Source organism: Salvelinus alpinus, chromosome 29, assembly GCF_045679555.1.
Source record: "Salvelinus alpinus chromosome 29, SLU_Salpinus.1, whole genome shotgun sequence".
In the NCBI taxonomy this organism is placed as follows: Eukaryota; Metazoa; Chordata; class Actinopteri; order Salmoniformes; family Salmonidae; genus Salvelinus; species Salvelinus alpinus.
Genome location: NC_092114.1, coordinates 16,835,125 through 16,852,624, shown reverse-complemented (window position 1 = coordinate 16,852,624; position 17,500 = coordinate 16,835,125). Strand labels below are relative to the sequence as shown.

General features: G+C 48.3%; 1 protein-coding gene across 23 annotated transcripts in view; it reads left to right on the top strand.

The window, feature by feature from the left end:
• Positions 1-17,500, top strand: part of LOC139559151 (CLIP-associating protein 2-like) — a 136,647-nt gene that overhangs the window by 85,504 nt on the left and 33,643 nt on the right. For 9 of the 23 annotated variants that reach the window (XM_071374906.1, XM_071374897.1, XM_071374902.1 and 6 more), the window contains 9 exons: positions 1,273-1,313; positions 1,566-1,715; positions 2,829-2,852; positions 5,513-5,530; positions 5,765-5,863; positions 6,102-6,128; positions 8,778-8,804; positions 13,937-14,101; positions 15,482-15,526. In XM_071374906.1, the coding sequence (XP_071231007.1) occupies positions 1,273-1,313; positions 1,566-1,715; positions 2,829-2,852; positions 5,513-5,530; positions 5,765-5,863; positions 6,102-6,128; positions 8,778-8,804; positions 13,937-14,101; positions 15,482-15,526 (596 nt within the window). The remainder of the gene's footprint in view (positions 1-1,272; positions 1,314-1,565; positions 1,716-2,828; positions 2,853-5,512; positions 5,531-5,764; positions 5,864-6,101; positions 6,129-8,777; positions 8,805-13,936; positions 14,102-15,481; positions 15,527-17,500) is intronic. The other 14 variants (XM_071374912.1, XM_071374913.1, XM_071374900.1 and 11 more) reach the window with 10 other exon arrangements.

Here is a 17,500-nt window from a genome sequence, read left to right as displayed (position 1 = left end):
CTCTCCCTCTTCGCTCTGCTCTCCCCCTTCGCTCTGCTCTCCCTCTTCGCTCTGCTCTCCCTCTTCGCTCTGCTCTCCCTCTTCGCTCTGCTCTCCCTCTTCGCTCTGCTCTCCCTCTTCGCTCTGCTCTCCCTCTTCGCTCTGCTCTCTCTCTTCGCTCTGCTCTCTCTCCTCGCTCTGCTCTCTCTCCTCGCTCTGCTCTCTCTCCTCGCTCTGCTCTCCCTCCTCGCTCTGCTCTCTCTCCTCGCTCTGCTCTCCCTCCTCGCTCTGCTCTCTCTCCTCGCTCTGCTCTCTCTCCTCGCTCTGCTCTCTCTCCTCGCTCTGCTCTCTCTCCTCGCTCTGCTCTCCCTCTTCGCTCTGCTCTCCCTCTTCGCTCTGCTCTCCCTCTTCGCTCTGCTCTCCCTCATCGCTCTGCTCTCCTCTTCCCTCTGCTCTCCCTCTTCGCTCTGCTCTCTCTCTTCGCTCTGCTCTCTCTCCTCGCTCTGCTCTCTCTCCTCGCTCTGCTCTCCCTCCTCGCTCTGCTCTCTCTCCTCGCTCTGCTCTCCCTCCTCGCTCTGCTCTCTCTCCTCGCTCTGCTCTCTCTCCTCGCTCTGCTCTCTCTCCTCGCTCTGCTCTCCCTCTTCGCTCTGCTCTCCCTCTTCGCTCTGCTCTCCCTCTTCGCTCTGCTCTCTCTCCTCGCTCTGCTCTCTCTCCTCGCTCTGCTCTCCCTCCTCGCTCTGCTCTCTCTCCTCGCTCTGCTCTCTCTCCTCGCTCTGCTCTCTCTCCTCGCTCTGCTCTCTCTCCTCGCTCTGCTCTCCCTCCTCGCTCTGCTCTCCCTCCTCGCTCTGCTCTCTCTCCTCGCTCTGCTCTCTCTCCTCGCTCTGCTCTCTCTCCTCGCTCTGCTCTCTCCCTCTTTCTCGCTCTGCTCTCTCTCCTCGCTCTGCTCTCTCTCCTCGCTCTGCTCTCTCTCCTCGCTCTGCTCTCCCTCCTCGCTCTGCTCTCTCTCCTCGCTCTGCTCTCTCTCTCTCTCCTCGCTCTCCTCTCTCTCCTCGCTCTGCTCTCTCTCTCTCCTCGCTCTCCTCTCTCTCTCTCTTCGCTCTGCTCTCTCTCTCTCCTCGCTCTGCTCTCCCTCCTCGCTCTGCTCTCTCTCTCTCCTCTCTCTCCTCTCTCTCTCTCCTCGCTCTGCTCTCTCTCCTCGCTCTGCTCTCTCTCCTCGTTCTGCTCTCTCTCCTCGCTCTGCTCTCTCTCCTCGCTCTGCTCTCTCTCCTCGCTCTGCTCTCCTCTCTTTCCCAGTCGTCCTCTGTCATCTAAATGGTCAGCTGCTCCTGGAAGAGGTGAGACACACACACACACACACACACTACCTCTCCGGTATTGATGACATGTTTTTGTGGCGTGTACGTTATTTGTTTGTGTTTTATTATATACAGTACATTCAGAAAGTATCCAGACCCCTTCATTTTCCCACATACTTTCTGGAATCCACTGTTATGTGCCAGCAAGTGATTGTATAGTACGTGGTGATGAGTTCTGTGCATGTGTCTGTGTGTATATATATATATATATGTCCTCCCTTCCCCTCCCAGTCCCGGCGGGTCATAAGGGCGGGGCATCGCCGGGCTCCCTACAGCGTTCCCGTAGCGATGTAGATGTTAATGCGGCAACGGTTGCTAAGCAGCGGCACATCGGGCAGGTGGGGCCAGTGAGACTGACCCCCGGCTCCTACTCCTCATTGGGTAAGGAAGCTGTCAATCAAACCAGACAGCCAACCAATCAGACAGGCAGTTTAGACATGAGTCTGAGTGACAGACAGCTGACTGATATAGTCTATCAAATAATCAATCACCCAGGCGCGCGCGCACACACACACACACACACACACACACAGACAGGTATGGTGCTGTATGTTAAAATGATTTCCTAGTGCCTTCAGGACCTGGGCTGAACATCTCTCTGAATACACTTCCTGCCTCTCTCGTCTCCCGTGTTTGTCTGAGCGTGGCTCTGTGTGCTGCCTGCCTGTGTTTGTGTAGATATGTTCTGTCAGTGTGTATTTGTTAGGCACGTTAGTAGTTCCGCATGATTCACTGTTTGGACTTTGTTCTGTTACTAACATATACACTATACTTCTTTTTCTCTCTGCATCTCTTTCACTCTCTGCATCTCTTTCACTCTCTCTCTCTCTCTCTCTCTGCATCTCTCTCTCTCTGCATCTCTCTCTCTCTCTGCATCTCTCTCTATCTCTCTCTCTGCATCTCTCTCTCTCTCTGCATCTCTCTCTCTCTCTGCATCTCTCTCCCTCTCTCTCTGCATCTCTCTCTCTCTCTGCATCTCTCTCTCTGCATCTCTCTCTCTCTGCATCTCTCTCTCTCTCTCTCTCTCTGCATCTCTCTCTCTCTCTCTCTCTCTCTGCATCTCTCTCTCTCTCTCTCTCTCTCTCTCTCTCTCTCTCTCTCTCTCTCTCTCTCTCTCTCTCTCTGCATCTCTCTCTCTCTCTCTCTCTCTCTCTCTCTCTCTCTCTCTCTGTATCTCTCTCTCTCTCTCTCTCTCTCTCTCTCTCTCTCTCTGCATCTCTCTCTCTCTCTCTCTCTCTCTCTCTCTCTCTCTCTCTCTCTCTCTCTCTCTCTCTCTCTCTCTCTCTCTCTCTCTCTCTCTGCATCTCTCTCTCTCTCTCTCTCTGCATCTCTCTCTCTCTCTCTGCATCTCTCTCTCTCTGCATCTCTCTGCATCTCTCTCGCTCTCTCTCTCTGCATCTCTCTCTCTCTCTGCATCTCTCTCTCTCTCTGCATCTCTCTCTCTCTCTCTGCATCTCTCTCTCTCTCTGCATCTCTCTCTCTCTCACACTAAAGATGATGCCTCAGATAAAACAGATGGTAAGATCAACTCCTCCTTCACTCCCCCGCTCAAAAACTCAAAAACGCTTTTTTTCTTCATGTTTTTAATTCCTCCCTTCCTCCTTCCTGTGTATTCTGGGAGTGGCCCTGGACAGGGAAAGAGTTAACTCTGTAACCCCAGCCAATCTCTAACCATGGCGTCTTCTGCTGTTCCTCTGTACTCTCACATTATCTCATATTCCAGTTTGGTCTTCTGTACCAACATTTTTTAAAATATATTTTACTTTAGATGAAAGCAGAGCTACAAAATGGTATCTCATACACTGAATTTGAGGAACAATGGGGAAAGTAATTCTGCTTTCAAAGACTAACTTGTAACCACACTTTTGATAAAATGGCTTTTGAACATTTTGGTCCACCTTCTAGAGAGCTCTTTGTCTACACCCATGTAGCATGGTTCACAACCTCTTAAGCCTTATCCCCAGTGCGCTTGTGTACTAAACAACCAAAGGTCTATACTACGGTCTATACTACGGTTTACGGTCTATACTGCGGTTTACGGTCTATACTACGGTCTACGGTCTATACTACGGTTTACGGTCTATACTGCGGTTTACGGTCTATACTGCGGTTTACGGTCTATACTACGGTTTACGGTCTATACTACGGTTTACGGTCTATACTACGGTTTACGGTCTATACTACGGTTTACGGTCTATACTACGGTTTACGGTCTATACTACGGTTTACGGTCTATACTACGGTTTACGGTCTATACTACGGTTTACGGTCTATACTACGGTTTACGGTCTATACTACGGTCTATACTACGGTTTACGGTCTATACTACGGTTTACGGTCTATACTACGGTTTACGGTCTATACTGCGGTTTACGGTCTATACTGCGGTTTACGGTCTATACTACGGTTTACGGTCTATACTACGGTTTACGGTCTATACTACGGTTTACGGTCTATACTACGGTCTACGGTCTATACTACGGTCTACAGTCTATACTACGGTCTACGGTCTATACTACGGTCTACAGTCTATACTACGGTCTACGGTCTATACTACGGTCTACGGTCTATACTACGGTCTACGGTCTATACTACGGTCTATACTACGGTTTACAGTCTATACTACGGTTTACGGTCTATACTACGGTCTATACTACGGTTTACGGTCTATACTACGGTCTATACTACGGTCTACGGTCTATACTACGGTCTACAGTCTATACTACGGTCTACGGTCTATACTACGGTCTACGGTCTATACTACGGTCTACGGTCTATACTACGGTTTACAGTCTATACTACGGTTTACGGTCTATACTACGGTTTACGGTCTATACTACGGTCTATACTGCGGTTTACGGTCTATACTGCGGTTTACGGTCTATACTACGGTTTACGGTCTATACTACGGTTTACGGTCTATACTACGGTCTATACTACGGTTTACGGTCTATACTACGGTCTACGGTCTATACTGCGGTTTACGGTCTATACTGCGGTTTACGGTCTATACTGCGGTTTACGGTCTATACTACGGTTTACGGTCTATACTACGGTTTACGGTCTATACTACGGTTTACGGTCTATACTACGGTTTACGGTCTATACTACGGTCTATACTACGGTTTACGGTCTATACTACGGTTTACGGTCTATACTACGGTTTACGCTCTATACTACGGTTTACGGTCTATACTACGGTCTATACTACGGTTTACAGTCTATACTACGGTTTACGGTCTATACTACGGTTTACAGTCTATACTACGGTTTACGGTCTATACTACGGTTTACGGTCTATACTACGGTTTACGGTCTATACTACGGTTTACGGTCTATACTACGGTTTACGGTCTATACTACGGTTTACGGTCTATACTACGGTTTACGGTCTATACTACGGTCTACGGTCTATACTGCGGTTTACGGTCTATACTGCGGTTTACGGTCTATACTACGGTTTACGGTCTATACTACGGTTTACGGTCTATACTACGGTTTACGGTCTATACTACGGTTTACGGTCTATACTACGGTCTATACTACGGTTTACGGTCTATACTACGGTTTACGGTCTATACTACGGTTTACGGTCTATACTACGGTTTATACTACGGTTTACGGTCTATACTACGGTCTATACTACGGTTTATGCTCTATACTACGGTTTACGGTCTATACTACGGTTTACGGTCTATACTACGGTCTATACTACGGTTTATGCTCTATACTACGGTTTACGGTCTATACATTTACATTTAAGTCATTTAGCAGACGCTCTTATCCAGAGCGACTTACAAATTCATATTTACACAAGTTTGTTGTTTAGGCACATGAACGTTCACATGTTCCAGAAGGCATTTCTGCAACAAACAAAAAAAACAAAAAAAATGTAATCAAAAATAAATGTTTAAGTTCAAATACCTCTCCTGTGAAGTAGTGACGTACGACACACGCCTTGTTTCCTGATATAATTGACAAATTCCATCTCTTATCTGGAACTAGAGCGTTTGAAATAAGGAAAGGTAATCCCAAAGTTCTGATTTAATGTTGTTTTAAGTAAAAGTCAGATATTATTTGGGTATTTTAGTCAGCCTAGCTAAATCATATTACATGATCTTTGACCTCTGACACAGCCCCCCCCCCCCCCCCCTCTTCCTCTCTGTGTCTGACTGTAGGGGTCAGGTCAGTCAATGGTAAGACAATAGTACTTACTGTAGGTCTAGACTGTAAGACAAGTTATTGTTTAGACTAGTTCGTACGTGTATATTGACTAGTATTCCGCAGTAGTGCTTCTCTTACCTTCTCTAAACTAGTGCTTATTGCTTCGTAGTGGAGGGTGGTGGGCTCTGTTCTAGTCAGAAAGTGTGAGGAGAAGAGTGTGTGTGTCCAGTCAGTGTCCGGTCTAACAGTATGACCTCTGACCTCAGGTCGTCTGAGGACCAAGCAGCCTCTCACCACGGCAACCAGCGTCGGCCAGGTGGACTCCCGGGGACGCAGCCGCACCAAGATGGTGTCCCAGTCACAACGTAAGGAGAAACACACACATACCTTAAACACGTATACACACACACACGTTCACACAGCTTTTGAGCCTCAAATGAATACCACGTCCCTCACACACAGTGTTCCACTGCTGTGGATGTGTAAGTGTATTTGAGTGTGTGTTTGCGCGCGATAAGTTATTCACGCTCTTTCTGTAGTCGCTGCTGGTATCCCTCACAGTGACAGTAAGCTCCTGCACATGTCTTTTTTTATACCTCTTAGGTTCCTACGAATCAGATTGCACACCAGGTATTGTGTGTGTGTGTGTGTGTGTGTGTGTGTGTGTGTGTGTGTGTGTGTGTGTGTGTGTGTGTGTGTGTGTGTGTGTGTGTGTGTGTGTGTGTGTGTGTGTGTGTGTGTGTGTGTTGGTTAAACGGACCCATTATGTTGCTCTCGTGGTCACTGTTGTTTTTTGTGAGACGGGGTGTGTTCTCTGCATGCTCTGTTGTCTCACCACTGAGTGTTTTGTTGTTGGTGTGAAGAGTCCAGGTCTGCCAATGGTAATACCAAAACATGACCAAATACAGCAGGAGCTAGCTAACTCACTCTGCACCAGGAGGAGCTAGCTAACTCACTCTGCACCAGGAGGAGCTAGCTAACTCACTCTGCACCAGGAGGAGCTAGCTAACTCACTCTGCACCAGGAGGCGCAAACTCACGCACTCTGCACCAGGAGGAGCTAGCTAACTCACTCTGCACCAGGAGGCGCAAACTCACGCACTCTGCACCAGGAGGAGCTAGCTAACTCACTCTGCACCAGGAGGAGCTAGCTAACTCACTCTGCACCAGGAGGAGCTAGCTAACTCACTCTGCACCAGGAGGCGCAAACTCACGCACTCTGCACCAGGAGGAGCTAGCTAACTCACTCTGCACCAGGAGGCGCAAACTCACGCACTCTGCACCAGGAGGAGCTAGCTAACTCACTCTGCACCAGGAGGAGCTAGCTAACTCACTCTGCACCAGGAGGCCCAAACTCACGCACTCTGCACCAGGAGGAGCTAGCTAACTCGCTCTGCACCAGGAGGAGCTAGCTAACTCGCTCTGCACCAGGAGGAGCGAACTCACTCACTCTGCACCAGGAGGAGCTAGCTAACTCACTCTGCACCAGGAGGAGCTAGCTAACTCACTCTGCACCAGGAGGCGCAAACTCACGCACTCTGCACCAGGAGGAGCTAGCTAACTCACTCTGCACCAGGAGGAGCTAGCTAACTCGCTCTGCACCAGGAGAAGCTAGCTAACTCGCTCTGCACCAGGAGGAGCTAGCTAACTCACTCTGCACCAGGAGGAGCGAACTCACGCACTCTGCACCAGGAGGAGCGAACTCACGCACTCTGCACCAGGAGGAGCGAACTCACGCACTCTGCACCAGGAGGAGCTAGCTAACTCACTCTGCACCAGGAGGAGCTAGCTAACTCACTCTGCACCAGGAGGAGCTAACTCGCTCTGCACCAGGAGGAGCTAGCTAACTCGCTCTGCACCAGGAGGAGCTAGCTAACTCGCTCTGCACCAGGAGGAGCTAGCTAACTCGCTCTGTACCAGGAGGAGCTAGCTAACTCGCTCTGCACCAGGAGGAGCTAGCTAACTCGCTCTGCACCAGGAGGAGCTAGCTAACTCGCTCTGCACCAGGAGGAGCTAGCTAACTCGCTCTGCACCAGGAGGAGCTAGCTAACTCGCTCTGCACCAGGAGGAGCTAGCTAACTCGCTCTGCACCAGGAGGAGCTAGCTAACTCGCTCTGCACCAGGAGGAGCTAGCTAACTCGCTCTGCACCAGGAGGAGCTAGCTAACTCGCTCTGCACCAGGAGGAGCTAGCTAACTCACTCTGCACCAGGAGGAGCGAACTCACTCACTCTGCACCAGGAGGAGCTAGCTAACTCACTCTGCACCAGGAGCTAGCTAACGCACGCACTCTGCACCAGGGGGGCGCTAGCAAACTCACGCACTCTGCACCAGGGGGCGCTAGCGAACTCACACACTCTGCACCAGGAGGAGCTAGCGAACTCACGCACCAGGAGGCGCTAACTCGCTATCTCTGCACCAGGAGGCGCTAACTCGCTATCTCTGCACCAGGAGGCGCTAACTCGCCATCTCTGCACCAGGAGGCGCTAACTCGCCATCTCTGCACCAGGAGGCGCTAACTCGCCATCTCTGCACCAGGAGGCGCTAACTCGCCATCTCTGCACCAGGAGGCGCTAACTCGCCATCTCTGCACCAGGAGGCGCTAACTCGCCATCTCTGCACCAGGAGGCGCTAACTCGCCATCTCTGCACCAGGAGGCGCTAACTCGCCATCTCTGCACCAGGAGGCGCTAACTCGCCATCTCTGCACCAGGAGGCGCTAATTCTCAAGAAGTAGTGTGTGGACTCCCCCTGACAGAAAAAAAAAAAAAGAGATTCTAGGAACAAGAGATGAACATTGAGAAAATGAAGAATGATGGGGAGATATCATTGTGCTAGAGAGCTGTGCCGGGGCAGGTTTGGGCTGTGTGTGTTTTAGAGCATTTTTACTTTGAGGTGTTTTTATTTCTTCCATTGTGAAGCTGCTTTGCTTCGTCAGCGATACTGCTGCGTCACACACCGGCTACCCATCATGCAATGCTCTACCGTTCCTCCATTGAGCATCACAGCTGGTTCCGTGTGTGTCAGCCTTCAGTTTATTCAATATTTAATTGATACATTTATTTACGTGATTGAATCGTGTTCATTGTCGCTCTAATTTTTTCGTCTAGGATCGCTCGGAATGCTCCCATGATGCTCTCTGTTCTAACGCCCATGGTGCTTTGTGCTCTAACACCCGTAATCCATCTTGTTTAACTTCCTGTCCCCGCCTCTGCTCCCTTTCCAACCAATGGTCCTACGGCTCCTCCCCCCTATTTCCAATTCCTCCTCCTCATTGGTGCAGGATCTCAGTCTGCTACCATCGTTGGTGGTAAGAATCTAACGTCTACTACCTGTTACCCTCACCCCCTCTCTCACCCTTCATCTGTTCCCCCCCCCTCACCCCCTCTCTCACCCTTCATCTGTTCTCACCCCCTCTCTCACCCTTCATCTGTTCTCACCCCCTCTCTCACCCTTCATCTGTTCTCACCCCCTCTCTCACCCTTCATCTGTTCTCACCCCCTCTCTCACCCTTCATCTGTTCTCACCCCCTCTCTCACCTTTCATCTGTTCTCACCCCCTCTCTCACCCTTCATCTGTTCTCACCCCCTCTCTCACCCTCCTCCCCCCTCATCCAAGCTGGTCACCTAAAGCTCCACCCCCTATCTGGCTGAAGCATGCTGGGACTTTTAGTTCAAACTAAAACATGGCTGTCTGCCTTCTTATGACTCCTTACTCTCTGAGCTGAGGCCTTTGTCTACCTGTTAGGAGGGAGCTGAGGCCTGTGTCTACCTGTTAGGCGGGAGCTGAGGCCTGTGTCTACCTGTTAGGCGGGAGCTGAGGTCTGTGTCTAACTGTTAGGAGGGAGCTGAGGCCTGTGTCTACCTGTTAGGAGGGAGCTGAGGCCTGTGTCTACCTGTTAGGAGGGAGCTGAGGCCTGTGTCTACCTGTTAGGAGGGAGCTGAGGCCTGTGTCTACCTGTTAGGAGGGAGCTGAGGCCTGTGTCTACCTGTTAGGAGGGAGCTGAGGCCTGTGTCTACCTGTTAGGAGGGAGCTGAGGCCTGTGTCTACCTGTTAGGAGGGAGCTGAGGCCTGTGTCTACCTGTTAGGAGGGAGCTGAGGCCTGTGTCTACCTGTTAGGAGGGAGCTGAGGCCTGTGTCTACCTGTTAGGAGGGAGCTGAGGCCTGTGTCTACCTGTTAGGAGGGAGCTGAGGCCTGTGTCTACCTGTTAGGAGGGAGCTGAGGCCTGTGTCTACCTGTTAGGAGGGAGCTGAGGCCTGTGTCTACCTGTTAGGAGGGAGCTGAGGCCTGTGTCTACCTGTTAGGAGGGAGCTGAGGCCTGTGTCTACCTGTTAGGAGGGAGCTGAGGCCTGTGTCTACCTGTTAGGAGGGAGCTGAGGCCTGTGTCTACCTGTTAGGAGGGAGCTGAGGCCTGTGTCTACCTGTTAGGAGGGAGCTGAGGCCTGTGTCTACCTGTTAGGAGGGAGCTGAGGCCTGTGTCTACCTGTTAGGAGGGAGCTGAGGCCTGTGTCTACCTGTTAGGAGGGAGCTGAGGCCTGTGTCTACCTGTTAGGAGGGAGCTGAGGCCTGTGTCTACCTGTTAGGAGGGAGCTGAGGCCTGTGTCTACCTGTTAGGAGGGAGCTGAGGGGATAGACGCGGGAGATATAAGAGCGGGGGGGGAGAGAGGGAGCGATGCATTGGTGATTCTGCAGGGGAGGTAGAATGCCATGTGACCATCATGCTCTGACAGAACAGACCATTCCGATCTGTGTATTCTAGTATGGTCTGTGTATTCTAGTATGGTCTATGTATTCTGCGTGTGTGTATTCTAGTATGGTCTATGTATTCTGCGTGTGTGTATTCTAGTATGGTCTATGTATTCTGCGTGTGTGTATTCTAGTATGGTCTGTGTATTCTGCGTGTGTGTGTTCTAGTATGGTCTGTGTATTCTGCGTGTGTGTGTTCTAGTATGGTCTGTGTATTCTGTGTGTGTGTGTTCTAGTATGGTCTGTGTAATCTGCGTGTGTGTGTTCTAGTATGGTCTGTGTAATCTGCGTGTGTGTGTTCTAGTATGGTCTGTGTATTCTGCGTGTGTGTGTTCTAGTATGGTCTGTGTATTCTGCGTGTGTGTGTTCTAGTATGGTCTGTGTATTCTGCGTGTGTGTGTTCTAGTATGGTCTGTGTATTCTGCGTGTGTGTGTTCTAGTATGGTCTGTGTATTCTGCGTGTGTGTGTTCTAGTATGGTCTGTGTATTCTGCGTGTGTGTGTTCTAGTATGGTCTGTGTATTCTGTGTGTGTGTGTTCTAGTATGGTCTGTGTATTCTGCGTGTGTGTTCTAGTATGGTCTGTGTATTCTGCGTGTGTGTATTCTAGTATGGTCTGTGTATTCTGCGTGTGTGTATTCTAGTATGGTCTGTGTATTCTGCGTGTGTGTGTTCTAGTATGGTCTGTGTATTCTGCGTGTGTGTGTTCTAGTATGGTCTGTGTATTCTGTGTGTGTGTTCTAGTATGGTCTGTGTATTCTGCGTGTGTGTGTTCTAGTATGGTCTGTGTATTCTGCGTGTGTGTGTTCTAGTATGGTCTGTGTATTCTGCGTGTGTGTGTTCTAGTATGGTCTGTGTATTCTGCGTGTGTGTGTTCTAGTATGGTCTGTGTATTCTGCGTGTGTGTGTTCTAGTATGGTCTGTGTATTCTGCGTGTGTGTGTTCTATCATGGTCTGTGTATTCTGTGTGTGTGTGTTCTAGTATGGTCTGTGTATTCTGTGTCTGTGTGTTCTAGTATGGTCTGTGTATTCTGTGTGTGTGTGTTCTAGTATGGTCTGTGTATTCTGTGTGTGTGTGTTCTAGTATGGTCTGTGTATTCTGTGTGTGTGTGTTCTAGTATGGTCTGTGTATTCTGTGTGTGTGTGTTCTAGTATGGTCTGTGTATTCTGTGTGTGTGTGTTCTAGTATGGTCTGTGTATTCTGCGTGTGTGTGTTCTAGTATGGTCTGTGTATTCTGTGTGTGTGTGTTCTAGTATGGTCTGTGTATTCTGTGTGTGTGTGTTCTAGTATGGTCTGTGTATTCTGTGTGTGTGTGTTCTAGTATGGTCTGTGTATTCTGCGTGTGTGTGTTCTAGTATGGTCTGTGTATTCTGCGTGTGTGTGTTCTAGTATGGTCTGTGTATTCTGCGTGTGTGTGTTCTAGTATGGTCTGTGTATTCTGCGTGTGTGTGTTCTAGTATGGTCTGTGTATTCTGTGTGTGTGTGTTCTAGTATGGTCTGTGTATTCTGTGTGTGTGTGTTCTAGTATGGTCTGTGTATTCTGTGTGTGTGTGTTCTAGTATGGTCTGTGTATTCTGTGTGTGTGTGTTCTAGTATGGTCTGTGTATTCTGTGTGTGTGTGTTCTAGTATGGTCTGTGTATTCTGTGTGTGTGTGTTCTAGTATGGTCTGTGTATTCTGTGTGTGTGTGTTCTAGTATGGTCTGTGTATTCTGTGTGTGTGTGTTCTAGTATGGTCTGTGTATTCTGTGTGTGTGTGTTCTAGTATGGTCTGTGTATTCTGTGTGTGTGTGTTCTAGTATGGTCTGTGTATTCTGTGTGTGTGTGTTCTAGTATGGTCTGTGTGTTCTGTGTGTGTGTGTTCTAGTATGGTCTGTGTATTCTGTGTGTGTGTATTCTAGTATGGTCTGTGTATTCTGTGTGTGTGTGTTCTAGTATGGTCTGTGTATTCTGTGTCTGTGTATTCTAGTATGGTCTGTGTATTCTGTGTGTGTGTGTTCTAGTATGGTCTGTGTATTCTGTGTGTGTGTATTCTAGTATGGTCTGTGTAATCTGTCTGTGTATTCTAGTATGGTCTGTGTGTTCTAGTATGGTCTGTGTATTCTGCGTGTGTGTATTCTAGTATGGTCTGTGTAATCTGTCTGTGTATTCTAGTATGGTCTGTGTATTCTGTGTGTGTGTGTTCTAGTATGGTCTGTGTATTCTGTGTCTGTGTATTCTAGTATGGTCTGTGTATTCTGTGTGTGTGTGTTCTAGTATGGTCTGTGTATTCTGTGTCTGTGTATTCTAGTATGGTCTGTGTATTCTGTGTGTGTGTGTTCTAGTATGGTCTGTGTATTCTGTGTCTGTGTATTCTAGTATGGTCTGTGTATTCTGTGTGTGTGTGTTCTAGTATGGTCTGTGTAATCTGTGTCTGTGTATTCTAGTATGGTCTGTGTATTCTGCGTGTGTGTGTTCTAGTATGGTCTGTGTGTTCTGTGTCTGTGTGTTCTAGTATGGTCTGTGTATTCTGCGTGTGTGTGTTCTAGTATGGTCTGTGTGTTCTAGTATGGTCTGTGTATTCTGTGTGTGTGTGTTCTAGTATGGTCTGTGTATTCTGTGTGTGTGTGTTCTAGTATGGTCTGTGTATTCTGTGTGTGTGTGTTCTAGTATGGTCTGTGTATTCTGTGTGTGTGTATTCTAGTATGGTCTGTGTATTCTGTGTGTGTGTGTTCTAGTATGGTCTGTGTATTCTGTGTGTGTGTATTCTAGTATGGTCTGTGTATTCTGTGTGTGTGTATTCTAGTATGGTCTGTGTATTCTGTGTGTGTGTGTTCTAGTATGGTCTGTGTATTCTGTGTGTGTGTATTCTAGTATGGTCTGTGTATTCTGTGTGTGTGTGTTCTAGTATGGTCTGTGTATTCTGTGTCTGTGTATTCTAGTATGGTCTGTGTATTCTGTGTGTGTGTGTTCTAGTATGGTCTGTGTATTCTGTGTGTGTGTGTTCTAGTATGGTCTGTGTATTCTGTGTGTGTGTGTTCTAGTATGGTCTGTGTATTCTGCGTGTTTGTGGTGAAATAGATTAATTTGATATGTTTCATTTGTGTAGTGAAGAGGTTTTCTCACTCGTGTCACATGACCCTCTTTCCACACATTTCCCTTTCACACCTGTTCTCGTCTGTCTTTGAGTTAGGACATCACAAACCTAAAGCACGTGTAGATCTGTGTCAGGCACAAGGCATTATGGGCCGTGATATATTGTACTCCATGTCATTATTTGGGAATAAGCAAACGATCCACCAAAGTGATGACAGTCCCAAGATGGCCGCCGAAGCTGGTCCCCTGAGTCTGGTTGAAAACAACTCCTAACCCTGGAATCAAAATGGCTGAAGTTCCATGGAGTCCATTCATCATGTTCATACACACATCTAGTGCCTTCTGATCTGCGAACCAGACCTGGGTCAATAATACACTCAAATACTTTCAAAGACTTTAGTTACACTTGGGAATAATACTTCCAAAAGGTAAAAGCTCCCAAGCTAAGTCAAGCGCACCTCGTACTTCTAAGTGTTTGACTTATGTGTTAAATTGATCCCAGATCTGATGCAGACATGGTGATGGTGCTAGGGGCTGTTGTTGTTCCGTAGACAACAGGGTCTCATGACTAGTGTGTGTTCTGTGTTTGTAATTCTCCCCCCTCCCTCCCTGTCTCTCTCTAGCCGGCAGTCGGAGTGGTTCCCCGGGTCGCGTCCTGACCAGTACCGCTCTGAGTACGCTGGGTTCTGGAGCCCAGAGGGTCTTAGCTGGGTCGGGGGGGAGACGTAGCCGCATCCCCCGCAGCCAGGGCTGCTCACGAGACTCCTCCCCTACACGCCTGTCTGTCGGTGAGTAGAGCACACACACCCGAAGCAGGTCCCCAAGCCGCCTCCTCTTCCTTATTCCACAGGATGTATTGATTTTTATCTTTGTTATTTCTAAACCAATAAAATCATCCGCTCCCCTATTGTCCTGCTTCTGTCTGTTCCTGCTCACGTCTGATTTGCTAAGGCCCAGAGATTGACAGCTCTCTCTCTCTCTCACACACACAGCGGTTCTGCGTGCATCTCACTCTGGCCTCCTACCTTTTCTCGTTGTCGTGACAACTTGATCAATCCCCACCAATCGCATGCTTCCCTTATCACCGCATTCTTTGTGATGATGTCACAGATCAGTCCGTTCGTTTCTCCCAACAACTTTGAAAGCAGGAACTCTTTTAAAGCTGACCTCTATTTTACTCCTTCTGTCTTTCTCCTCTCCTCCCTCTTTCTCCTCTCCTTCCTCTGTCTTTCTCATTTCCTTCCTTTCCTCCCTCTCTTTCTCCTCTCCTCCCTCTTTCTCCTCTTCTTCCTCTCTTTCTCCTCTCCTTCCTGTCCTCCCTCTTTCTCCTCTCCTTCCTTTTCCCCCTCTTTCTCCTCTCCTTCCTGTCCTCCCTCTTTCTCCTCTCCTTCCTTTTCCCCCTCTTTCTCCTCTCCTTCCTGTCCTCCCCTTTTCTCCTCTCCTTCCTTTTCCCCCTCTTTCTCCTCTCCTTCCTTTTCCCCCTCTTTCTCATCTCCTTCCTCTCCTCCCTCTGTCTTTTTCCTCACCTTCCTTTCCGCCCTCTTCCTTTCCTCTCTCTTTCTCCTCCTTCCTCTTTCTCCTCTCCTTCCTTTCCTCCCTCTCTTTCTCCTCTCCTTCCTTTCTACCTCTTTCTCCTCTCCTTCCTTTCCTCCCTCTTCCTTTCCTCTGTCTTTCTCCTCTCCTTCCTTCCTTTCCTCCCTCTCTTTCTCCTCTCCATCTCTTTCTCCTCTCCTCCCTCTTTCTCCTTTTTCTCCTCTCCTCCCTCTTTCTCCTCTTCTTCCTCTCTTTCTCTTCTTCCTCTCTTTCTCCTCTCCTTCCTTTCATCCCTGTCTTTCTCCTCTTCTTTCTCTCTTTCTCCTCTCCTTCCTTTCCTCCCTCTCTTTCTCCTCTCCTTCCTCTTTCTCCTCTCCTTCCTTTCTTCCCTCTCTTTCTCCTCCTTCCTTCCTATCTTTCTCCTCCTCCCTCTTTCTCCTCTTTTCTCCTTCCTCCCTCTTTCTCCTCTTCTTCCTCTCTTTCTCTTCATCCTCTCTTTCTCCTCTCCTTCCTTTCCTCCCTCTTCCTTTCCTCCCTTTCCTCCCTCTTCCTTTCCTCCGTCTTTCTCCTCTCCTTCCTTTCTAACCCTCTTCCTTTCCTCCCTCTTTCTCCCCTCCTTCCTCTGTCATCTCTAGCTCCCTCCAGTGTTAGTTCCATCTACAAAGCAACGAGCAGAGGAGGTAAGAACTCTCCGACTCATCCCTCTAACAACTCCACCTCTGCCTGCGTCCCTCCACCCCTCTATCTTCTTGTCTCTCTATATACATCTGTCCAACCCCTATATCTTCATGTCTCTCTATATACATCTGTCCATCCCTCCATCTTCATGTCTCTCTATATACATCTGTCCACCCCTCCATCTTCTTGTCTCTCTATATACATCTGTCCACCCCTCCATCTTCTTGTCTCTCTATATACATCTGTCCATCCCTCCATCTTCTTGTCTCTCTATATACATCTGTCCACCCCTCCATCTTCTTGTCTCTCTATATACATCTGTCCATCCCTCCATCTTCTTGTCTCTCTATATACATCTGTCCACCCCTCCATCTTCAGGTCTCTCTATATACATCTGTCCACCCCTCTATCTTCTTGTCTCTCTATATACATCTGTCCATCCCTCCATCTTCATGTCTCTCTATATACATCTGTCCACCCCTCCATCTTCAGGTCTCTCTATATACATCTGTCCACCCCTCTATCTTCTTGTCTCTCTATATACATCTGTCCACCCCTCTATCTTCATGTCTCTCTATATACATCTGTCCACCCCTCTATCTTCTTGTCTCTCTATATACATCTGTCCACCCCTCTATCTTCTTGTCTCTCTATATACATCTGTCCACCCCTTTATCTTCATGTCTCTCTATATACATCTGTCCATCCCTCCACCCCTCTATCTTCTTGTCTCTCTATATACATCTGTCCACCCCTCTATCTTCTTGTCTCTCTATATACATCTGTCCACCCCTCTATCTTCTTGTCTCTCTATATACATCTGTCCACCCCTCTATCTTCTTGTCTCTCTATATACATCTGTCCACCCCTCTATCTTCTTGTCTCTCTATATACATCTGTCCATCCCTCCATCTTCATGTCTCTCTATATACATCTGTCCACCCCTCCATCTTCAGGTCTCTCTATATACATCTGTCCACCCCTCCATCTTCATGTCTCTCTATATACATCTGTCCACCCCTCCATCTTCTTGTCTCTCTATATACATCTGTCCACCCCTCTATCTTCTTGTCTCTATATACATCTGTCCATCCCTCCACCCCTCTATCTTCTTGTCTCTCTATATACATCTGTCCACCCCTCCATCTTCTTGTCTCTCTATATACATCTGTCCATCCCTCCATCTTCATGTTTCTCTATATACATCTGTCCACCCCTCTATCTTCTTGTCTCTCTATATACATCTGTCCACCCCTCCATCTTCTTGTCTCTCTATATACATCTGTCCATCCCTCCATCTTCATGTTTCTCTATATACATCTGTCCATCCCTCCATCTTCATGTTTCTCTATATACATCTGTCCATCCCTCCATCTTCATGTTTCTCTATATACATCTGTCCATCCCTCCACCCCTCCATCTTCTTGTCTCTCTATATACATCTGTCCATCCCTCCATCTTCTTGTCTCTCTATATACATCTGTCCATCCCTCCACCCCTCCATCTTCTTGTCTCTCTATATACATCTGTCCATCCCTCCATCTTCTTGTCTCTCTATATACATCTGTCCATCCCTCCACCCCTCCATCTTCTTGTCTCTCTATATACATCTGTCCACCCCTCCATCTTCATGTCTCTCTATATACATCTGTCCATCGCTCCACCCCTCCATTTTCATGTCTCTCTATATACGTCCGTCCCTCCACCTCTCTCGCCAGCACTCTTATCTCAAAATACCAGAATCCTCCTCTCTAACCTCCGAACTCATGGCTGTGTGTCATGGCGATGGGTTGCCATGGTAATCGTGGTGACAATTTGCATTTTGCCACTAAACAATTGGCCGCAGATGTGAATGTAGCTTCATAGGATCGGTGAAGCTTCATTGGTTCCCCATTACGCTTCCTTAGGCTGTGGTTAACTCTGATTGGAGCGTGGGTGCCGGCTCTGGCCAATGAACAGTCAGGATGAGCATGATG